The 25,473-nt window shown below is 44.2% G+C and overlaps 1 protein-coding gene across 2 annotated transcripts in view; it reads left to right on the top strand.

Annotated features, from left to right (window-relative positions):
* UNK (unk zinc finger) overlaps window positions 1-25,473 on the top strand; it is an 874,631-nt gene that overhangs the window by 642,060 nt on the left and 207,098 nt on the right. For both annotated transcript variants that reach the window (XM_044084965.1, XM_044084967.1), the window contains one exon: window positions 24,033-24,207. In XM_044084965.1, the coding sequence (XP_043940900.1) occupies window positions 24,033-24,207 (175 nt within the window). The remainder of the gene's footprint in view (window positions 1-24,032; window positions 24,208-25,473) is intronic.

Genomic DNA, 25,473 nt, shown 5'->3' with positions numbered 1-25,473 from the left:
GATGACAGTTTGTATGTTTTAATACAAGATTCAAGCATTACAGTGAAGTAATTACATTGATTAGGGCAATGACATTGTTGCGGTGGAGGGTTCTATGTGCCCCTGTGATCAAGAGCTAAGTTGTCTGAAGCTTTGTTTTCCTGTTATTGTCACCAATGGCAGAATTGTTTAAGTGGACCGGCCTAAAAATTCATATATTATGGCCATCACAGTAATAAAAAAAAAAAAGAACTTTATCTAAAACACAGGTACTGTGACCCAAAAATGGGGATCTACTGGGGCCACGTAACTCAATCTGCTAAGGCTTAGCCCAAAAATCCAAAAATGTTGCATGGAACCATCATATGGACTTACCCATCTGAAAGATGAAGAGTGGAAGGACAGATGCCAGTTGGTTGTCTGTTAGGAATGGGACAGATTAAGTTGGGCTAGACTTTGAAATGGAGGCTGTTGGGATGTTCCTTAGACAACCCCTGGTTCCTGAGGCCACCATTTATTTTCTGCTGATTACGTAGTGTGGGTCTTGATCCCTGTTAATGAAAACTTCTGCATTCATTTATCTAAGTATATTTATGCATTTGTATGCCTAGATATAAATCTGCTAGGTATCCTTGTCTTCACTGGATTACCAAACAAAACTCACACTTTCATCATCTGTGCTGTGTTGACTATGAGCATGCTGTCATGTTAAGTCACAGTAGTATAGCCTTACTACCTGTGGACACTTGTGAGCAGTAGATGTTCTTCATGTTTCACTGTTGCAGTGATTACATTTGGGTAATCCTGCTGGCAGGTTGCCCTCAGTCGGCCAGAATTCCAAAGTCTTGGGTCCTGCGTCGGATGCTGTTTTCCCTTCCCTGACGTCAGGTTGTCAGGGGTATAAAAGAAGCAGCCGACCCCATTTTCTTCAGTCTTTCTTGCCGCGCGGTGCCCGAAGCAGAAGCAGTTCGCAAGTGGCCGACTCCTGAGATTTTCATGTTCGAGTTTCAGAACCGAAGTCTTCAATAAAGCTAAGTACCCCGTTGGGGAAACTTTTTTCTTGCTCCAGACCGATGTCAGAAAAAGTTAATAATTGTATTTCTTGTGGAAAGCAAATACCTCATAAAGACTTTCATTCTTACTGTATTCCTTGCCTAGACCCTGATCACAACGTTTCTGGTTGTCGGTTTTGTGCTAGATTTAACCAAGCGTCGGTATGATTTTGCTTTAAACTATTTTGGACACAGGTTAAATTATCCAGAAATGTCGTCAGATAGCCATCTGACTACCGGAGTTCACAAAAAATGCAAAGAAAAGGAGAGAGATAAACAACCAAGGTCCAAAACCGACGACAAAGCTTCTCCTAAGCCAGTCGCCGGTTGGTCAGTTCTCAGTGAGGTGCTTTCGCAGCCCCTGACACCCGCTACTTTAGATTCGCAGGCCGCTACCGACTCCCACATGGATTCGGCTATGCTGTTGGAAACTCAAGGTATTGGAGCCTTGGACACTATTCCCTCAGATGGGTCTGGAGCCGCTGAGCAGGCACCGGCTTCTGAGGATGTATTCAGACCTAAACATCTTTACATTAAACCGACTTCAGCTTCAAAGGCAAAGGCTAAAGCACCTTCTAAAGCAAAGAAACAAACTCAAGAGCCACGTGGACAGGCCTCTATGCCCAAAAAACAGATGCTCAAAATGGCCAAAGACTTAATTACCTTGATCAGGGGTTCCCATCACCCTCCTGATAAGAGGCCTAGGCAAGAGACTGACTATGAATCTTCAGATCAGGTTTCTATTTCTTCTGATTCCTCTTCTGATCAGGAATATTCTCTTCCCCCCTATGAGGATTCTGATGCTGAAGAATCTATACCTTCAGCTTCTCCTCCAGAGGACTATTCTTTTGGGAAAACCTTGCATACCATGAGGGAGCATTTCCACTGGGAGAGCCAAGATTTTTCAGAATCTAAAAAGAGGCTCAGGGATTTCCTTTTACTTCCTCAACACAGGCCTCTAGCCATTCCACCTGTGTTAGACATTGTAGATGATGTGTTTTCGGAGTCTAGTCTGTCCTCTGACTCCTTACCTCCAGCTCCTGTTAAGCCTGACAGATATTACAGGGTTCTTGACTCTCATAAATTCCTTTTTAAAAACCCTGCTGCAGACCCAGAAACTATTTCACAGGGTCCCAAAGGTATTAAAGCTTCCGCAGCAAAAAACCCTACCCCCTCTGACAGGGATTCTAGGGCACTGGATAGATGGGGAAAAAAGGTTTACACATCTGCTACCTTGGCTATAAGGGCCTTAAATTGTCAGTTTCATATGCTCAAATATCAGCAACATGTCATGGCATTGCTTAAACAGAAAATGTTGTTAAACTCTGAATGTGCAGAAAACAAGGAAATGCAGGATTTATTGCATACAGCTGAACAAGTTGGAAAGCATACTTTGCAATGTGGTTTTGATTCTTTGGAGGCCTCCTGCAGGGCCGCAGTTACGGGTTCTGTAATTAGGAGGCATGCTTGGTTAAAGGAACAAAATTTACCTGATCATGTCAAAGTTAAATTATTAGATGCACCTTTACAGCATGATACTTTGGTGTTAAGGCAGAAGAGGTGTTAAAGAAAATGGAGGACAAAGCTAAATCTATGCAAACTGTCAAAGATGTTTTACAAGTACAGCCACCTAGGTTTACTAGATACTGGCCTACAAAGAAATTGTCCTTTCCTGTGTCAGACAGACCTCAAAGGGGCAGAGCCAGATGCCCTAGAGGCAGAACACAGGCGCAAGGTTCATATAGGTCAAAGCAATGGGGTGCTTCTACCTCCAAAGTTGGAGAAGACAAATCACAACCGTACAGGAAACAGACCCAATGATTTCCCCCTGCCAGCACCAAGCACTTATCTCCTGGCAGCACCCTAAGTGGGAAAATTAGCACTTTTTTCTCAAAATTGGCACATTATAACCCAGGACAAGTGGGTTCTACATATAGTGTCACAAGGCTACAAGTTCCATTTCCATACCCTGCCAAAGGCAAACGGCTGGCCAGATCTGCCAAAAAATCAATGGGCAGAGGCACACAAACAAGTCTCATCCCTCATGGACATGGGGGCCATTCAACAAGTACCAGAGCAAGAGCAGGGACAAGGATTTTACTCAAGACTGTTCTTGGTACCCAGAAAGGACAAAGGCCTATCTTTTTCATCAATTAAAATTCATGCCTCTGCCATTTCGGCTCATTACAATACAGAACCACCAATCTTTTCTCATCCTTTATTAAAGCAGTACCTCAGAGGAGCCAAATATTTAAGGCCTCCAAGGAGATCACCAATACCTGCATGGGACCTTAACTTTGTCTTGGAAAAACTCACACTGCCTCCTTTTGAGCCAGCTGCTACTGCTGATATAAAGTTTTTATCTTGGAAAACAGCTCTGCTCCTAGCAATAACTTCTGCAAGACGAGTTTCAGAGCTACAGGCACTCATGACGGTGGAACCTTTTATCATTTTTGATCCAGACAGGGTCTCTCTGAGGACAAACCCAACATTTATGCCTAAGGTGGTGTCCAGTGTGGCTCTTAACCAAACTATTCATCTGCCAACTTTTTATCCAAATCCACAGAACAAGGGGGAAAGAATTCTGCATTCTTTGGACGTACACAGACAGCTTAGATTTTACTTGGACAGAACCAAAGATTTCAGGAAAACACAGCAATTACTAACGGCATATGCTGCAGGATCACAAGGAAAGGCTATCTCAAAGCAGACTATTTCAAAGTGGATAGGCCACTGCATTCGTTTCTGCTATTTACACCATAGCAAGCCAGTGCCTAAGGGCATTAGGCCACACTCAACCAGAGCTGCAGCCACTTCAGCAGCCTTTCACAGGGGAGTACCAACCAAAGACATTTTAGAGGCTGCTACTTGGAGTTCAGTGCACACCTTTACAAAGCACTACCATCTGCCACTCTACTCTAAATCCAGTGCAGGCTTTGCCACTGCAGTTCTGCAGAGCCTCATAGCCACTCCTAATGCTGTTTAGCCCCAGCCTCCCAACCATAGCTTTGGGACTCTTCCCAAATGTAATGACTGTAACAGTGAAACACGAAGAACATAGTACAATTGTGTACACTTACCATAAATGTAGATGTTCAAGTGTATTCACTGTTGCAGTCCAGGTTACCCACCTGCCATCCCCCTTTTTTCTGCTGGAACTTTTCTTTCCTTCTCTGATTTATACAACCTATGGGCTGTATTTGCTTGTAGATGAAGGTAAAGTTTATATTGATGCATGTATTTTTATATATATATATATATATATATATATATATATATATATAAATTTTGGCTACCCTTTCAGGGGGCACCTGACATCTGGGGCAAGAAAAACTGAAGAAAATGGCATCTGCTGCTTCTTTTATACCCCTGACGACCTGACGTCAGGGAAGAGGTGACAGCGACTGACGCAGGACCCAAGACACTGGAATTCTGGCCAACTGAGGGCAACCTGCCAGCAGGATTACCCAAATGTAATGACTGCAACAGTGAATACACTCGAACATCTACATTTATGGTAAGTGTACACAACTGTACTTTCTCACCTACCTTACTGCCAGAAGGATAGTGGCAGTTGAAAGTGTATTATGCAGTGATTAGGAGAAGGGTCCACAGCACAGCTCCAGGCGTCATGTGGAACGCTGTCAAACGGGCTGAAGTGCAGTGTCTAAACTGCAGCCTAATCCTCTTGATCCAGGTCTCCTACATCATCTTCCCTAGATGTATTTTCAGACATTTCTGGGAGGGAATGCAAGAACTCATGGCAAGTACATCCTTTTTAGACCTCAGGATTTTCAAGGTCTCATACCGAAGGTCTTTCCAAATGAAGGTTCAGGGTGTGTGTGTGTGGGGGGGGGGGGTATTTGGAGACTGATAGAGGGAGAAACTCTTTGCCCTTCTCCATCTCAAAAATAATGGCTTCTGGTTCTTCAGACATCTCATAGGAGCCTGAGAGGGAGGGTTCCCGTGCCTTTTCTACACGCATGTATGAGAAACAGCCTAGTATGTCAACGGTCCAATATCTAAACATTTTTTCTTTTAGCTGTACACAACTAATGGCATACACAGCAGAATACAGTGAAGTATGTGTAGATAGTTTTATTATCTTTCCTCAGCATTTCTTCTGGAGAAGTTTCTACTCAAATTAAGATTGATGTTGCTCACAGAACTGACAGATCCACTCCTGTTTTTTTGTAGGCTATCTAAGGTACATGATTATAAAATTATTGAAATTGCAACAAGGTATGGGTTGCTTATTTTATTTATTTATTTTTTGTTTGTTTGTTTTGCAAGAAAATCAAGATCTGAAGTAGTTAACTTCATTTGTGCATCAACCTATGGATCTTCGGATCCATATCGGATCCGAGCCGGCAGTTTCCAACAGCATAGATCCGAGCTCCAAGCTCCTCCCCCTACCCATAATCCCCTGCCAACCCTACCTGACCTCAGATCTAGTTTGCCGCAGTTTCATCCAGCAGCTCAATCACTGAGTTCCAGGCTTTAGCGTTTCTTGTGAGAAAATTTTACTGTTTTTTTCTCCCCTTTTCTGTAAATTTAGTGTGCGTGTGTTGTGTACAGGTCCCTCATTAGTTTTTTTTTACCTGTCTGTTAATCTTCTTCATAGTTTTCTTTCCCCACCCTCGTTAGTGCGTTAGGGAGTGTGCTGTGTGTTGGTGCCTAGCGTGTGTGTTTTCTTTCAGTATGTCGGAGGCCCCAAAAGCTGTTTTCTCCAAGTGTACCGAGTGTGGCCATAAGCTATCCCCGGCGGATGGCCACACTCGGTGCGTGTTGTGCTTTGGGGTTGGACACCTGCCGTCAGGTTGCTCCATATGTGCGGCGTTCAACCCCAGGGCACTTAAGGACCGGAGGACTAAGCTGGTTCTGGCGGGACTGCTGCCCCCAGACTCAGCTTCGGCCTCCGGTCCCATGGTGGCTCCTGTCGTGGCTGCGGCTACTGCCACTCCTGCCTCCCTTCCACTGGCCGGGACTCAACCTCCCGCTTCGGTCCAGGAGGATAGGGAGTCCAGGAAAGAGAAGAGGAAGGAGAAGCAAAACAAGCGGCGGGCCGAGGCCTCTTCATCGGCCCCGCCGGCTAAGCAGTCTTCTCCCTCCAGGACTTCCGAGCCTTCCACCCCTCGGCTCCGGTCTCCTTCTTTTTCACTGGGAACGGAGGAGGAGGAGGCCCGGCCCCCGTAGAGGTCATCGAGGCGGCACTCCCGTCCCGCCTAGGTGGCCTCATCCAGATCCACCCGAAGCCTGACGGACGCAGACTTGGACCAGATGATGAGAAGATTCCTCCAGGCCCAGCTACAGATGGGAGTGCTCCTGCCTCCCCCCCCCTCCGGGGGGGGGAGCTCGACCCCTTTTTTTGCCCCAATTGCTCCTTCTCCGACCCGCTTCCCGGGTTTGGAGCTTTCAGAGCCGGGTAGCGTCGGCGCCAGGGGGGTGTCGGCGCCGACAATCCCCTCAAGTCTGTCGGGTCCCTTTTCTTCGGATCCGAACTCTTGGAGCCAAGAGCTGAGCTTCAGATCCGAGGGTGTGTGTGCCCTCGGCTCCGCCCAGGTCGGAGCATACTGGACCTTCGGATCCGACCGCGTCGGCTCCGGCCCCGATCCGCCCGTCGGATCCGAGGGAGGGTCTGCTCTCGGATCCGAGAGAGTGCGGTTCTCCTTCGGCATTCGATGTAGTGGAGAGGGTTCTGTCGAGGGATTCCAGACCCCCGGCCTTAGCTACGGCTCCACCCTGCACCCCATCTCAGATGGGTCCGACTTCCATCAGCCAGTCCCAGGGACAGCCTGCTCCGACGTCCCAGGTCATGCCATTGGAACATGACGTTGCTGGTGACCCAACCATTAGTTGTTCTTTAACACTTTCTGTAATAATACCCTCCTCCACTGCCTCAGTCAAAAACTCATCAATTTGGCGCTGGAAGTGGGGAGAGGGGTCCAAAAACATCTGCCTGTAATATTGTTTGTCGCAGTAAAAACACTTCAGAGGTTTTTGACATCAAGTTCTGGGTTAACTGCAATACTGAGTGGGTCATCTATTTGGTGACCTGCAATTGTTCTGCTTTCTATGTTGGAAAGACCTCTCGGGCCTTTCGTCTTAGAATTTGTGAGCATTTAAGTGACATCAAAAATAAACGCACTAGTAATGCCTTATACAAACATTGCTTAAAACATGTATCTGCTTCTTTTAAATTTGTTGTCACTGATTGCATTAGGGGGAGATGTAAAGATAAACAGCACTGGCAGGAGCTACTTAGCTCCAAGGAGAGAAAATGGATCATTAAACTTGGAGCATTGTTTTCACCTGGCCTTAATGATCAATTGTGAATTCTGTGTTTGGATTGGCCTTTCAGCATGGCTTATCCCTATATATATGAATGTATTGCGATACTTTGTTTTTTCATTTTTGTATTTCACTGAAGAAGGCTCTGATGAGCCGAAACCGGTTTGAAGCTTTTTTGTATTAAGCTTTTTTGTAATTGTTTTTTACAACATTAGCATCTTAGGGGGGGTTTTCCTTCCCTATGATAATAAATCGTTCTTGGATGTGGCTATTGCCAACACTTGCTGGCGTCTTTTTGTTGTGAGGTACTATAGAGTCCCTGATTCTCATTTGTTTCTTTTTAGGAATCCACTAGCTGATCCAGAGGTTATTTCTCAAGAGCCTAAAGGAGTTAAGGCCACTGTTACCAAGAATCCTGTTCCTTCCGACAGGGAATCTGGGAACCTAGATAGGTGGGGTAAAGTAGTTTATACCGCTGCCACTCTTGCTATTAAGTCTACTAATTGCCTTTTTCATATGCTTAAGTATCAGCAGCACGCTTGCAAGTGTGCCTCTTTTGGCAGAGAGTAAGGATATACAGGATTTGCTGAATTCTGCTAGTATTGTCAATAAACATTCTTTACATTGTGGTTTTGACATTCTAGAAGCCTCCTGCAGGGCTAGAGCTACTGGATCTGTTCTCGGAAGGCATGCTTGGCTCAGGGAGTAGCCCCTTCCAGAGCCTGTCAAGTCTAAGCTTTTAGATGTACCTTTACTTAAGAACAGTCTTTTTGGCAGCAAAACAGAGGAAGTGCTCAAAAAGATGGAGGATAAGGCCAAGTCTATGCAAACAGTTAAAGACTTTCTGCAAGTTCAACCTCCTCGTTTCAGCAGGAATTACCCTTCTAAGAGTTGGATGTTTCCTGATACCAGCAGACAGAACCGCTCTAGGACTAGAGGTTACAAATCTTCCAGGGGGCAGGTGTCTACCCCTTAAAGGTCTAAGCATTGGCATGCTTCCACTTCCAAGGCGGGCAGTTCTAAGCCTACATCTCAGTCCAAACATTCTCAATGACTCTGTCCAACTTCTGCCTGTTCCTGCTTGCCCGGAGAATCCTTTAGGGGGAAGGTTGGCCATTTTTGCAAATGTCTGGGCCACCATCACTGATGACAAATGGGTACTCAGAACTGTATCCCTAAATCACAGGTTTTCTTTCCACACCTTTCCAGTACCCAAAGGATTCCCAGACACTCCTCCAAACCAAAGGGCAGAAGTAGAAAAGCTAATTTTCTCTCTGTTACATCTGGGGGCAATAGAATCAGTTCCTGCTCAGCAGGTAGGCCAGGGTTTCTATTCCAGACTTTTTGTAGTTCCAAAAAAAGAAGGCACCTGGCGTCCTATCCTAGATCTATCCATTCTGAACTCTTTCTTGGTAATTCCAAAGTTCAAAATGCTCACTCTGTATCATTTGCTACCAGTGTTAGACATGGACTCCTGGCTAGTAACTTTGGATCTCAAAGAAGCTTATCTGCACATCCTTATCAGGGAAAGTTGCAGGCAATACCTTCGTTTCAGAGTGGGCAAGCAACATTAGCAATTCTCTGTGCTGCCCTTTGGCTTATCTACTGCTCCCAGAGTTTTCACGAATTGCGTAGCTCCAGTCATTGCTTTTTGCAGGCAGAAGAAAATTCAGATTTATCCATACTTGGACGACTGTCTAATTCAAGCAAATTCTCAAGAACAGCTGTTAAAGGGTCTGGAATTTGTAAAGGCTCTTCTCTGGGTTATACTCTCAACATGGAAAAATCAAAAATGGTGCCATCCAAGGAGATAATATTCCTGGGAGGAAGTCTGAACACAGCTGCCCAGATGATACATCTCACCCAGGAGAAGCAGGCAACTCTTTCAGTTCACTTCAAGAATTTGGCAAGCCTGTCCCAGCTCTCTGCAAGGAAATACCTGCAAGCTCTGGGATACATGGCCTCTTGCATTCTCATGATTCCATATGCAAGACTGCCTATGAGAAAATTGCAGTGGTACCTCAAGAACCTTTGGTGTCAACACACACAGGACCTGGATATGATAATTCCTCTGCTTCCATGTCTGCAGACAGAGTTTCTGTGGTGAACAACAGCCTGTCTACAAAACAAGGGTATGCCTTTTCAACCACCTCCTGCTGTTCAAGCACCAAGGACGCATTGGACTACGCCTGGGGAGCTCACCTGGATGGCAAATGCATACAGGGACATTGGAATGCCCAGCAGATGCACCTGCACATAAACCTAAAGGAGTTGATGGCAGTTCAGCAAGCCTTACTAGCTTTCCAGCATCTTCTTTCTCCAGGAACTCTGCTTGTCAGGACAGACAACACCACAGTCATGTGGTACATCAACAAACAGGGAGGGACTCATTCTTACTCCCTGTGCAGACAGAGCATGATTCTCTGGTCCATAGCAGCATCCTTGGGCCTGCATCTCCTAGCTCAGTTTCTTCCAGGGAGACAGTGTTTTGGCAGACCAGTTGAGTAGACAGACCCTGGATCCTCAAGAGTGGCAACTGAACAGAGCATTTTTTACAGCATCATTCAATGTTGGGGCACTCCTCAGGTGCATCTTTTCTCCTCCCCAGGCAACCACCTTCTACCACTTTTTTGCACCAGACAGCATCACAGCAAGGCCTGGAGAATGGATGCTCTGTTCTTCCCTTGGATGCTTCTGTCAGTTTATGCCTTCCCCTCCTCTTCCTCTTCTTCTTCCCATAGTATTATTGAAGATAAGGGACAAAAGACCAAGGACTATTCTCATAGCTCCAGACTGGCCCAGACAGCATTGGTATCCACTGCTGCACAGTCTCTCCCAATTTCCTCCTTCGCGTCTTCCTCTGAAGCCAGATCTCTTGGTTCAGGAAGGGGGAAACATTCTACATCCTCATCTTCAGTCTCTCCATTTGGCAGCATGGCTCATTGTATGAATCAATCCATTTCTTCTTCCCTTTCCCAGCAGTTGGTTAACATACTTTGGGAGGCCAGGAGGCCTAGCACTAGGAAGTCCTACACTGGCAAATGGGAAAGATTCTCTCATTGGATGCAGGCTAGAGGGGAATCTTCTTCTCAACCTACTCTTCCTCTGATCCTGGAATACTTGGCTGATTTGCTTCAGGGTGGTCTTTCATTTTCCTCTATCAAGATCCATGCTTCAGAAATTTCTGCTCATTGTTCTTTTGAGCAACTCATTTTCTCTCATCCCCTGATGAAAATGTTTCTCAGAGGTGCTTGCAGCTTAAAACCTCCCGAAAGGGCACCTACTCCAGTCTGGGATCTTAATTTTGTTCTAAAGAAACTCACTCTTCCTCCTTTTGAGCCAGCTGCCACTGCAGATTTAAAGATGTTCATCATGTTTCACTGTTGTAGTCATTACTCTTGGGTTATCCTGCTGGCAGGCTACCCTCAGTCGGCCAGAATTCCAAAGTCTAGGTCCGGCGTCGGTTGCTGTCACCTCTTCCCTGACGTCAGTGCACCAGGGGTATAAAAGATGCAGCTGACGCCATTTTCTTCAGTCTTTCTTGCTGCGTGGTGCCCGAAGCAAAAGCAGTTCGCAAGTGCCGGTCGGCCGACTCCTGAGATTTTCAAATCCGAATTTCAGAACCGAAGTCTTCATTAAAGCTAAGTACCCTGTTGGGGAAACTTTTTTCTTGCTCCAGACTGATGTCAGAAAAAGTTAACAATTGTATTTCTTGTGGGAAGCAAATACCTCATAAGGATTTTCACTCTTACTGTATTCCTTGCCTAGGCCCTGATCACAACATTCCTAGCTGTCGGTTTTGTGCTAGATTTAACCAACTCACTGTTAAGCATCGGTTCGATTTTGCATTTCATTATTTTGGCCGAAGATTTAATTATATAATTCCGTCGGACCAGCTGACAACCGGAGTTTACAAAAAACGCAAGGACAAGGAAAAGGATAGGCATCCGAGTACCAAAACCAATGACGAAGCCTCTGCTAGGCCAGTCGCCGGTTCTCAGTGAGGTGCTTTTGCAGCCCCTGGCACCCGCTACGTCAGAGCCATAGGCCGCTTCCGACTCCCACATGGAGCCGACTGGGCCTTGGAAACTCAAGGTATTGGACACTCGGAAATCACTCCCACAGATGGGTCCGGAGCCGCTGAGTAGGCATCGGCTTCTGAGGGTGTCTTCAGACCTATACAACTATATATTACGCCATCTTCAGCTTCAAAGACTAAAGCAGCTCTAAAGACAAATAAACAAGTACAGCATTCTCCTTCTCAGACTTCCACGCCTAAAAAAACAGATGCTCAAAATGGCCGAAGACCTAATTAGTTTGATCAGGGGCTCCCATCCCCCTCCTGATTAGAGGCCTAGGCAAGAGACAGAGTATGATTCTTCTGATCAGGTTTCTATTTCCTCTGATCCCTTCTGATTCTGAAGAATCCATTCCTTCAGTCTCTCCTCCTGAGGATTATTCTTTTGGGGAATCCCTGCATACCATGAGGGAGCATTTCCACTGAGAGAGCCAAGATTATTCTGAATCTAAGAAAAGGCTCAGAGACTTTCTGCTACTTCCCCAGCACAGACCACTTGCTATTCCACCTGTCCTGGATATTGCAGATGATGTATTTTCAGAGTCTGGACTGTCCCCTGACTCTTTACCCCCTGCACCTGCTAAGCCAGACAGGTACTACAGGGTCCCGGATTCTCATAAATTCCTATATAAAAACCCCGCTGCTGACCCATAAACTATATCTCAGGGTCCCAAAGGGGTTAAAGCTTCCACTGCAAAAAACCCTGTCCTTCTTATAGGGATTCTAGGGCTCTAGACAGATGGGGGGAAAAGTCTACTGCTACCCTGGCTGTAAGGACTTTAAATTGTCAGTTTCATATGCTTAAATATCAGCAATATTTAACGTCACTGCTTAAACAGAAATTGTTGACAAATACTGAAGGTTCAGAGAACAAAGAATTGCAGGATTTATTGCATGCAGCTGAACAAGTGGGAAAGCATACTTTGCAATGTGGTTATGATTCACTGGAGGCCTCTTGCAGGGCCGCTGTTACAGGTTCAGGAACAGAATCTGCCTGATCATGTTAAAGCAAAATTATTAGATACACCATTACAGCATGATACTTTGTTTGGTACTAAAGCAGAAGAGGTGTTGAAAAAAAGGAGAATAAAAACAAAATCCATGCAGACAGTCAAGGATTTCTTACAGGTGCAGCCACCCAGGTTTAGCAGGAACTGGCCCTCTAAAAATTAGTCCTTTCCAGTGTCAGACAGACCACAAAGAGGCAGATACAGGCGTCCCAGAGGCAGATCTCAGCCCCAAGGCTCATACAGGCCTAAACAATGGGGTGCTCCTATCTCCAAAAGCGGAGAAGACAAATCACAACCTTACAGGAAACAGTCCCAATGACTTTCCTCTACCAGATCCAAGCACTTTTCTTTTAGCACTTTTTTCATCAAACTGGCAAATGGTTACCCAAGACAAATGGGTCCTGAACATAGTGTCCCAAGGCTACAGGTTCCATTTTCACACCCTACCAAGGTTAAAAGGTATGCCAGACCTACCACACAATCAATGGGCAGAGGCACAAAAACAAATTACAGCCCTCATGGACATGAGGGCCATTCAGCAAGTACCACAACAAGAGCAGGGGCAAGGATTTTACTCTAGACTTTTTCTAGTACCCAGAAAGGACAAAACCTGGAGACCAATACTGGACCTGTTAATTTTAAATATGTTTCTGGAAGTTCCAAAATTCAAGACGTTGACTCTACAGCAGCTACTGCCCATGCTGGGCAAGAAGGCTTGGCTCGTAACTTTGGACCTAAAAGAGGCATACCTGCATGTCCCAATCAGGCACTCTTGCAGAAGATACCTCAGATTCATAGCTGGCTCAATGCATTACCAATTCTCTGCACTGCCCTTTGGTTTATCTACTGCACCCAGGGTCTCCACAAAATGCCTGGCACCAGTAATTGCGTTTTGCAGACAAAAAGGAATTCAAATATATCCCTACTTGGACGACTGCCTAATTCAAGCAGAGAACAAAAACATTCTTCTGAAGCATCTGGCGTTTGTAAAAAGATTACTAATTGGCCTAGGGTACACAGTAAACGAAAAGAAATCAAATCTAGTGCCCTCTCAAGATATAATATTCCTGGGTGCAAGCTTAAATACAACTGCCCAGATGGCTTATCTCACGCCAGACAAACAAAAGCATCTGACTACTTACTTCAAGAAATTGGCAACAAAAACCCACTTATCTGCAAGGAAAATCTTGCAGGCCTTGGGTTTCATGACATCTTGCATTCTACTAATTCCATATGCCAGACTGCATATGAGGAAACTACAATGGTACCTAAAAAGTGTTTAGACTCAGCATTGCCACAGCCTGGCGACAGTAATTGCACTCATACCCTGCCTGCAACAGGAGTTTCGATGGTGGACAGAAGCCTGTCACCACAACAAGGGTCTGCCATTCAGTTTACCCACAGCCAGACAGACACTGACAACGGATGCATCAGATTATGCCTGGGGGGCCCATATGGCAGGAAAATGTATTCAGGGCACATGGCCTGCAAACCAGATGCATCTTCATATCAATCAAAAAGAGATGCTAGCTGTTCAAAATGCCCTGACAGCTTTCAAGGACCTGCTTCATCCAGGACAGTTACTGATAAAGACTGGCAACACTACGCTCATGTGATACATAAACAAGCAGGGAGGTACACATTCCTACCCCCTCTGCAGACAAGCAATGACCTTATGGGACACAGCATTGGCTTTTCAAGTTCACCTGCAAGCACAATTCCTGACAGGAAAAACAAATACTCTGGCAGACGAACTAAGCAGAAACCTCATGGATCCCCACGAATGGAAACTGGATCCACAAGTCTTCAGCATGATAATAAGGAAATGGGGTTGCCCAGACATAGATCTATTTGCCTCCCCTCACAACTGCCAATTGCAGAGATTTTGCACAAGGATTTATCACAAGCAAGCATGGAAAGTGGACGCCCTATCCTTCAGCTGTAAAAATCTAACGGTATATGCTTTTCCCCCACTGCCTCTCCTTCCCAGGGTACTCCTAAAGGTCAGACAAGAGAAGCCAAAAATGATACTGATTGCACCAGACTGGCCATGCCAGCACTGGTACCCAATCCTAAAGAGCTTGTCTGAAGGTCCAGCATGGATATTGCCGTAAACTTCTCACTTGCTGACCCAGATCCTGCTCAGCCAACTTAGGACCTTGCATCTGGCAGCATGGTGGATAATGTAGCCATTCAGAACACTTCTCTTTCAAAAGCTGTTATGGTTGTTATCTTGGAGGCCATGAGGCCCAGCACCAGAAAATCTTATGCAGAAAAATGGAAGAGATTCTGTGCTTGGAACCAGGAACAAGCCATTGACATGTCTGTACCAAATATCCCTCAGATTTTACAATACCTAACTGAGATGCTGAACAAAAGCCTTTCCTTCTCATCAATTAAGATTCATGCCTCTGCCATTTCAGCCCATTATTTATTTATTTATTTATTTGCAGTTGGTTTACCAGGATAGTCCATTGGGCCTAAAAGAACCCGTTTTCAATGGAGTCCTGGGGAGAAAAGCTCCAAAAAAGAACAGACATACAGAATATGTAGATACACTTGAAAAAGCTCTTAATGCAAACTAACAGACAAGGTGAAAACAACAGAGCTAAGCTACTTATACAATGTAAAAGAGAATACAGTCATTACTTTTGCATTTGAGGTACATTCAAAAATGCGAAATATTAGTTAAAGTACAAAAAATGAGAGGTGAGTTAGGGCATTAAAGAGGTAGGATTATGTTGTTGTATAGTGTGGTTAGATTTGAAGAAAGTAATAAGTATATAGGCTTTGTTGAGTAGGAAGTGAATGAATGGAGGATGAAGGATGAAGGGTTCCATATTTTTATGATGGATGGGAACAAGAGCATTCCCATTGGGACGTAAGATGAATATGAAGAGAGTTTTTGAACGAATAAAGATTAGAGATGGTACGAATGGACGGTGGGAGTGAGTTCCAAAGACGAGCTATGTTAAAGGATAGTAGGTTTTTGCCTGGGGGGCGTTTTGGTTTAAGTATTTCTAATAGGTTTTGATTGTTTGACCTTAAGATTCTATCAGGTAAGTGAAACTTAAAAGCAGAAGACAGGGAGGGACAAAGAGAGGGGTTGTTAATGAGCTTATGGGCTAGGGTAAGCTGAATGTAATTGAGCTGATGTGGAAGTTCAAGCCAATGTAGTTTTTGGAGAGAGGAACAGTGATGGGTGAATGACCTGTGGCCATTGGATTACAATACGGAACCACCTATCTTCTCTCATCCTTTAATAAGGCAGTACCTCAGAGGGGCCAAAAACATTAGGCCTCCAAGGAGAGCACCAATTCCGGCCTGGGACCTCAATTATGTTTTGGACAAACTCACACTGCCTCCTTTCGAGCCAGCATCAACAGCAGATATAAGATTCTTATCCTGGAAAACAGCTCTGCACCTAGCAATAACCTCTGCAAGATGAGTCTCGGAGTTACAAGCACTCATGGCTATGGAATCTTTCATCATTTTTCATCCAGACAGGGTTTCTTTGAGGACAAACCCTACATTTATGCTAAAGACTGAGCAACTTTTAGTGTCATATGCTGCAGGATCACAAGGAAAGGCTATCTCAAAACAGACTATTTCTAAATGGATAGGCCATTGCATCCATTTCTGCTATTTTCAACATGGCAAATCAGTGCCTAAGGGCATTAGGCCTCATTCCACCAGAGCAGCAGCCACTTCAGCAGCCTTCCTCAGAGGAGTACCAACCAAAGATATCTTAGAGGCTGCAACTTGGAGTTCAGTGCACACCTTCACAAAGCACTACCACTTACCTCTTTACTCTAAGTCCAGAGCAGGCTTTGCCACTGCAGTTCTGCAGGGCCTCATAGCCTCTCCTAATCCTATTTAGCCCAGCCACCCTTCCTCAGCTTTGGGATTCAACATAAGAGTAATGACTGCAACAGCGAAACACGATGAACATAGTACATTTGTGTACCTACCATAAATGTAGATGTTCGAGTGTATTCACTGTTGCAGTCCAGGTTATCCACCCACCATCCCCCTTTTCTTTGCTGGGACTTAGCTGCACTTCTCTATCCTGTACAACCTATTTGGTGTATTTGCTTGTAGATGAAGGAAATGTTATTTTTGTGCATGCATTTTTATTGGCATATTTTTCAGCCTACCAATTTGGGGGCACCTGACATGTGGGGCAAGAAAAACTGAAAAAAAATGGCATCGGTTGCATCTTTTATACCCCTGGCGCACTGACGTCAGAGAAGGGGTGACAGCAACCGACGCCGGACCTAGACTTTGGAATTCTGGCCGACTGAGGGTAGCCTGCCAGCAGGATAACCCAAGAGTAATGACTGCAACAGTGAATACACTCGAACATCTCCATTTATGGTAGGTACACAACTGTACTTTTCTCTCTTGGAAGACTGCCTTCCTTTTGGCTATAACTTCAGCAAGGAGGATTTCGGAGCTACAAGCTTTGATGGCTGTGGAGCCTTTTCTTATTTTCCATGCAGATCGTGTCTCTCTGAGAACCAACCCCTCCTTTATGCCTAAGGTGGTTTCTAGCCTGACTCTTAATCAGTCCATACATCTTCCTACTTTCTTTCCTAATCCTCACAATAGAGGTGAGAGGATCCTACATTCTCTTGGTGTGCACAGACAGCTCAGGTTTTACCTGGACAGGACTAAAGACCTTCGGAAATCAGCACAGTTATTGGTCAGTTTTGCCCCTGGAGCTCAGGGCAAAGCTATCTCTAAGCAAACCATTTCTAAGTGGATTGCACATTGCATTACTTTCTGTTATTCCTTTCATGGCAAGGTTCCTCCTCAAGGGGTTAGGACGCACTCCACAAGAGCAGCTTCCACTTCTGCAGCCTTTTTAAGGGGTGTCCCTACTAAAGACATTTTAGAGGCTGCCACATGGTCTTCTGTTCACACTTTCACAAAGCATTATAATTTGCCTTTGTTTTCTAGAGCCAGGGCAGGGTTTGTCACTGCTGTTCTGCAGGGCATTCTCTCCAATCCTTGATTCTGTTGGTGCCTCCTCTCTTTTCTCTGGGCTTTGATAATCAACCCATTGGTTAGGACTGCAACAGTGAAACACGATGAACATAGTACAGTTGTGTACACTTACCATAAATGTAGATGTTCGAGTGTATTCACTGTTGCAGTCTTGGTTTCCCTCCCCCCTTTTTTGGTCCTTTCCTGTTTTCCTTTCTTAAGGTACAGGCTGAATCTGGTTTTATTTGCCAAAGTTTCTTTTGGCTTAAGCTTTGTTTTCTAGGGACTCCTGACTGTTATGGCAAGAAAGACTGAGGAAGTGACGTTGGCTGCCTCCTTTTGTATCGGACGTCCTGACATCCTTTACAACCGACGACAGCCGATGTCATATTTACTTACCTTTGGTATTCTGGCCGATCGAGGGCTACCAGGAGCCGGATAACCCATTGGTTAGGACTGCAACATTGAATACACTCGAACATCTACATTTATGGTAAGTGTACACAACTGTACTTTATAGTTCTTCAGTGACATTTCTGTATGCCTTTGAAAAGAAGAATAATGTCTTTGTTAGTTTTGTTGGGGGCATTAGTCATGGTGCAGCGGGCATTAGTCATGGTGCAGCAGCTTATAACTGAAGCCTTTAGAAATCATGAAAAGGTTAATGCCTTTGTCACTTACCAGAAGATGGCAGCTGTGAAGGATGATAGTGCAGAGACTGGCATGATGCCCCTATATGCAGTCGTCAGGCAGTATTGCACAGACTGGAAAAAGTCAGAGGTCAGGGAGGCTAGGTGATTTGGTTCCTTGAAGGCTGACAGGTTGCTTTTATTCTCATCTTTGGTGGTGACAGAAGTGCATCCTTAGCAGCCACCTTGGGAGCATGCAGTCTGGGGTATTAGCCCTGACCTTTACATTGAAGCATTAGGAGCTTGACCATGTGCAGTAGCTTATGTGGAGTGATCCCTGAAGTTTGTCCACGAAGGCTAGTGATTGAACTCAGGACCATGGAGCCTCTCCCTCTGTCCTCCCACGAGTCAAGCAAGGCTTACCTGATAGAATTCAGGAGACTTATTTCTATGGACTTTAAGTTAAATACTGGTGCCATAGGAAAGTAAACAATGGGATGAGTTAATCACAATTCAAGGGAAACTAATCATGATACTAAACTGAAACATCAGAAAGGTGACCAAAATAAAATGGAGTTTATTAAAAACTCTAAAGACAATGCCAAGAAATTTTAAATCCTAAAACTGAAGTAGCTCTAGAGAAAATTAAATTACTTTCTATGTAATGACTCCAAAGGGTTTACGCAGATTACCTAAAAGGAGTGAAATACTTTCCAGAGGTAATCAAATTAAAAACCTCTTCAGCCCTGAATTAATACAAAGAAACTTCAGGTATTGAGGAGATTCTGGTAACTTTCATATATATTTATGGAGATGTAAATTCTACAAGTAAAGCATTAAATGATAGAGGGATGGAAAATTACTTCCAAAATATATAAATATTAAGTTAAACACTACATATTCTAACTAAACCAATAACAATGGTGAAATAAGGGATCAAATTAAAAGTAAAATCAAGATAAAGTTTGGGAGAGTCTTGTTGGTTCTTTCACTCTAGAGCTAATGAGGATGGTCTAAAGACTGGATACCCATATACTATTCAGTATCTAGTGGGAACTTTTCTCACAGTTGTGAGGGTATGCCATTAGCAACAGACATTAACCTTGAAGCCGTGTGATGGCCTCTCATGAAACAGCAACATTTCTAATGTACTGTGTTATGAATATTGGAGCCTTTTGTCCTGACAACTAATGCCCATCTGCTACCAGCTTATTGCTTTATATATTGGGGAGCTCTGGTTACCTCCTGCTAGAGTTGAGGGGGAAGCAGTGTGTGTTGTTCTCCCTCGTTGTCCACCAGGAATGAAATTGTGAAGATCCTGATGTCAATGGCAGATAAATTTAAGATCTTAAAATAATCCTGAGGTCCTTGTGGCAGATAAAGCTAAGATAATGAAACTCTCTGCCCATAGCATCCCTCATAATGAACCAGTCTTTGTGGAAATGCTTAAACTTTGAAGTCCACTTTGGTTTGACAACTGCTTCTTGTGCACATTTCTGAAGTGTTCAAACCAACATGAGAGGAAGAAAGCTGAGGATCAGTAGATAATCTTTATCATGGAATTTATCTTGAAGAATGACTGTTGTTACTTTCCTGTGGGACTTGCCCAATTCTTCCCCTTCCTGCTCCCCATTGACTTGTTTGCCTATTCTAGTGTCAAGAGCTGGGTATCCCTGTACTGGGTGAGAGACGTACTCTCCATTTTTCCCAATTCAGGAGGTCCATTCATTCCCTTGGAAGATAAAATTCAGGCATTAAGGAGTGGACCAGATATTTGTCCTGTAGAGGTTCAAGCCATGACTCACCTACCCCACCTCTGATAGGCAGCTTGCACGCTCATATCAACTGCTTGGTTTGGGAGTGACTTGTACTCCCACATGTCTGCCTGTCCAGCTCAGTGGTGCTTACACGTCTTAAACAACATGAGCCTGTCTGACCTGTTACATTAGTGATCACGCAACAGTAGATGTTGCTGATGTGACAAGCTTAACCACCTCCCTCCCCACAGGGGTGGATAAGCTGGCGCTGATCACTCAAACTCATCTGTCTCCATGTCCAGTGATGATGATGCTAATTGAGCACTGGTTGCCTGGGCTGTTAATCAAGGTTTCATACTTAAACACCCTAGGGCTTTTCCTGAAAATTGCCATTTATGCAGTATGGAAGCTTCTGAATTCAGCTCCAACTATTCCTAAGGAAGAAAAAGGATATCTTTTGTAAATTCAAGGTAGTGTACAGTGTCATATTTACCCAGTATCCTAGGATAGATTACTGTGTGATATCTTTTGTCCAGCAAATGTCTTGGGTCACACCACCTTTCTGACAGATAAAGGGGCCTATAGCTTTGGACAGGATAGCGAAGACGATGGCCTTATCTGACAGATGAGTCTTGGGTGTCATAACCATCTGTCTCTCATCTGTCCCAATTACAGTCTGGACTTGGCACTGAAATATTCCAGATCTGGAATTACCCGTATGATATTTCCCTCTGTAGGGTTTAATGTATGATTCTACAAGTTTGTTCTGATATTGTGGCTTGGCAGCAGACTTGGATATGTGCCTGCACTTGATGGCATGGTTTAGACAAGGCCATTCGGGATGCTCTGCCCATGGGTAAGTTTGTCTTTTGGTGAGACTCCCAAAAGGGAAAGAAACAGTAGCCAAGCTTTAATTTACCGGTCTGTCTGACCCCGTCATTTAGAATGAAATGCTTGCTGTTTGCAAACAGTTACTCATCCTTCCTTCTTATAGCTGCTTTTGAAACTTTTTATTTACACATATTTGCTCTGTTATTTGGCTTTGCAGCCCCCTTTTTTTTTTTCAGTCCAGACAGTTTGGTATCCAAATGGTGCTTGCAGCTGGTAATGTCCCTGTCTGGGTCACAGGTGGACAGGCAGACAGATAGAATGTTCATACTGCTGGTCCCATCAACGGTACAGTTTATTAACTGGAGGTCAGTGTGCAACAATATAGTGTAAATGTGAGATCAGAAAATCAGAAACTATAATGGAGACCTGATTGAGTAATCAGTTTGGACCTCTTAATTCAGCAGCCCAGAGGTATCCATTTGGTGCTTTAAATGTCTCAGTATGGTCATGGCTCCATTTTTAAATCCATGCTTGAAACTGTTTAGATTCCTGGTGGTTTGACCATCTCTGTTTAGTGTGCCCTGACTGGAACAACTTAAGAATAACATTCTTACTTTTGCTCCAATCAAAATCATGTTAATTATTTTCTTATGCTTTGTCGTTTCATTCCTGAAATGTTCTTTCTTTAAAGACTCTGGCAGAGCTGGATACTGCAACATAGAAGTGGGTGGTCAGGGACGTGAAGCTGGAAGAATAGCTGGAAGGTCATGTTGAACTGGGGTGTAATGCCCCCCCATTTGTCCTGAATTAGAGTGCTGTTTCTTTTGAGCGTTAAGAAGAACAATCTTCCTCGATCTAAACTAGTTTGTTGAATTTTTATTTTAAGCCTTAAGATTCCATCTTTTCCTCTCTCATCTTCCTGCCTTAGTAATTTGGGGTATTGAGGCTGGTAGCTGTTACAGAACTCAGTGTAGCTCCCAGGGGCTGCAGTGGTTTACAAGGATAGTGTGATGCGTTATTACAGCATGATGCCTTCTCTTAGTAGTTACAGAACTTCATGTAGCTCCCAGGGGCTGCAGTGGTTTACAAGGATAGTGTGATGCATATTACAGCATGATGCCTTCTCTTAGTAGTTACAGAACTTCGTGTAGCTCCCAGGGGCGGCAGTGGTTTACAAGGATAGTGTGATGCATATTACAGCATGATGCCTTCTCTTAGTAGTTACAGAACTTCGTGTAGCTCCCAGGGGCGGCAGTGGTTTACAAGGATAGTGTGATGCATATTACAGCATGATGCCTTCTCTTAGTAGTTGCAGAACTTCATGTAGCTCCCAGGGGCGCCAGTGGTTTACAGGGATAGTGTGATGCATGTTACAGCATGATGCCTTCTCTTTGTAGTTACAGAACTCTGTGTAGCTCCCAGGGGCGGCAGTGGTTTACAAAGATAGTGTGATGCATGTTACAGCATGATGCCTTCTCTTAGTAGTTACAGAACTTCGTGTAGCTCCCAGGGGCGGCAGTGGTTTACAAAGATAGTGTGATGCATGTTACAGCATGATGCCTTCTCTTAGTAGTTACAGAACTTCGTGTAGCTCCCAGGGGTGGCAGTGGTTTACAAGGATAGTGTGATGCATATTACAGCATGATGCCTTCTCTTAGTAGTTACAGAACTTCGTGTAGCTCCCAGGGGCGGCAGTGGTTTACAAGGATAGTGTGATGCATATTACAGCATGATGCCTTCTCTTAGTAGTTACAGAACTTCGTGTAGCTCCCAGGGGCTGCAGTGGTTTACAAGGATAGTGTGATGCGTGTTACAGCATGATGCCTTCTCTTAGTAGTTACAGAACTTCGTGTAGCTCCCAGGGGCTGCAGTGGTTTACAAAGATAGTGTGATGCATGTTACAGCATGATGCCTTCTCTTAGTAGTTACAGAACTCTGTGTAGCTCCCAGGGGCTGCAGTGATTTACAAGGATAGTTGATGCATATTACAGCATGATGCCTTCTCTTAGTAGTTACAGAACTTCGTGTAGCTCCCAGGGGCTGCAGTGGTTTACAAGGATAGTGTGATGCATATTACAGCATGATGCCTTCTCTTAGTAGTTACAGAACTCTGTGTAGCTCCCAGGGGCTGCAGTGGTTTACAAGAATAGTGTGATGCGTGTTACAGCATGATGCCTTCTCTTAGTAGTTACAGAACTTCGTGTAGCTCCCAGGGGCTGCAGTGGTTTACAAAGATAGTGTGATGCATGTTACAGCATGATGCCTTCTCTTAGTAGTTACAGAACTCTGTGCAGCTACCAGGGGCTGCAGTGATTTACAAGGATAGTTGATGCATATTACAGCATGATGCCTTCTCTTAGTAGTTACAGAACTTCGTGTAGCTCCCAGGGGCTGCAGTGGTTTACAAGGATAGTTGATGCATATTACAGCATGATGCCTTCTCTTAGTAGTTGATTCAAACTCTGTGCTAAGACATTGGCTGAACCTAATTTATTGACCTGTTGTAGCAGATGATTAGTTTTCTAAGCTAAAAAGTCTCCAGTTAAAGTTTTTGACTGCTTGAAATGTTTTTTGAATGTGAAGAATGCCACATGTTCTGGTATTTAGAAAGAGAAAATACTCATGCATACGGATTTTATCACTCCAGCTCCTTCAACCCTCTGACTGAGATGGGATCCATAGTTATGCTTACTTGGATGACTTTCCTCTTCCAGGCACTGTCAAAGGACCATGTGCTGGATCAGAGGGAAACTGTTATTAGTGTCTGTCTGAATCTTGCACTTCTTCCCTCACAACAAACACACACACACACACACGCACACACGCACACGCACACACACACACGCACACGCACACACACACACACACACACACACACACACACACACACACACACACACACACACACACACACACAGGTTAGTACATAAGCCATATAGTTGGTAAAGAGGTTAATCAGTTCTACACCTTTTCTTTGTCATCAGAATTTAAGTTCAGCTCACTTTACAAGATGTTACTAAGTTGAATCAGTTTCTTTTCGACAATTTACGGGGACTGCCAGCTATGAAAATTAAAATTAAGACCAATTTATGTTGTGTATTGATGCATTATATAGTTCTTTGTAAGCTGTGAATGTTAAAACATTACATTGCTTTTACACTGTTTCTTTTAAGATATCCAGTCAGATGAGCTTCTGCTTAAGTCACATGCTAAGTTAAATAAGCTAGTAGTTCGTACTAACCTTTACTTATTTATTCATTTATTTACTACAAAGTAAATTTGTACCTGTATTGAGAAATGCTGTGATTCCAGGTCTGCAGCAATGCACACCTGATAGTTGCAGGATATTTGCACTCTGAGTACTACTCCATTGTTGTATGATAAATACTAACCATTATGTGTCTCTGTCATTCCAGGATTCATTAGGAGGTCTACCAGTGGGTAGTCCATTGACCTCTAGCATTTCATCTAGTATAACATCCAGCCTAGAGGAGGCTCCTCCTAGCCCAATTGGTGCCTGCAGTATTCCTGGCATGAATGCCAATGCCCTTCCATTTTATCCAACCAGCGACACAGTTGAGTCAGTCATAGGTAAATTACTGCTTCATATTTTGATATGCTGTTTTCTGTGGTGACACAGCATGAAACTGAAACATTTCCAGTGACTTGAAAGCACAAAGAGAAGTAAGTCTTTCTAGTATACCGTAGTTGCCTACAGTGTGTAAAATTAATTTTGGCGAATGTTTTATATATGTCCTCCATGCTAATTTGTCCCATACATAAATGTACATGTTAGTCATCCAAAGGCTGAAGCCAGCAATAAGTAAAAAGTTATAGCTAAGTTTTGGAGCTAAGAAAAGAATGTGACCCATGGACTGTAATCCAGACCTAAGTATACTATCGTGTCATTCTAAACAGCTGTGTTGTAAAGCTGCCTGCTCTTCAATCAGCATCTTTTTAGCTGCATCTTTCATTTTCAGAGTCTCTGTGCCTTGCATTTAGGAAGAAATGAGCCCTTATAAGCATTATACAGGTTTATATTTCTGATAGATGTTGAATACTGGTGTTTTGAGTGCACTACAAGCCATCATAAGGCAGATGTTCTTCGTGTTTCACTGTTGCAGTCATTACATTTGGGTTATCTGCTTGCAGTAGCCCTCAGTCGGCCTGATTAACATAGTCTTGGGTCCTGCGTCAGTTGCTGTCCCTTCTTCCATGACGTTGGGTCGTCAGGGGTATAAAACATTCAGCCGACGCCATTACACCAGTCTTTCTTGCCGTGCGGTGCCCGAAGCAGAAGCAGTTCGCAAGTGCCGGTTGGCCGACTCCTGAAATTTTCGTTTTCGAGTTTCAGAACCGAAGTCTTCAACTAAAAGCTAAGTACCCCGTTGGGGAAACTTTTTCTTGCTCCTTACCGATGTCAGTAAAAGTTAATAATTGCATTACTTGTGGAAAGCAAATACCTCACAAAGATTTTCATTCGTACTGTATTCCTTGCCTAGGCCCTGACCACAACGTGCCTTGCTGTCGGTTTTGTGCTTTATTTAAACAGCGCATTATCCGTCATCGCTATATTTTTGCTTCTAAATATTTCGGTTCTTGGTTTAATTATCCAGAAATGTCATCGGTTAGCCTTCCAACTATCGGGATTCCGAAAAAACGCAAAGATAAAGACAGAGACAGGCCACCGAGGTCCAAAGCTGCCGACGACGCTTCTCCTAAGCCAGTCGCCAGTTCACCGGTACTCAGTGAGGCGCTTTCGCAGGTCCTGATACCTGCTACTTCTGACTCGTAGGCCTCTACTGAAACCCATTCGGAGTTCTGTATGCCGTGAGATGCTTCAACTGTGGAACCTGC

The sequence above is a fragment of the Protopterus annectens genome, chromosome 10.part0 (genome assembly GCF_019279795.1).
Source record: "Protopterus annectens isolate FY-2018-M chromosome 10.part0, PAN1.0, whole genome shotgun sequence".
NCBI classification, from domain to species: Eukaryota; Metazoa; Chordata; order Ceratodontiformes; family Protopteridae; genus Protopterus; species Protopterus annectens.
This window is presented reverse-complemented; position numbering and strand designations above follow the sequence as displayed.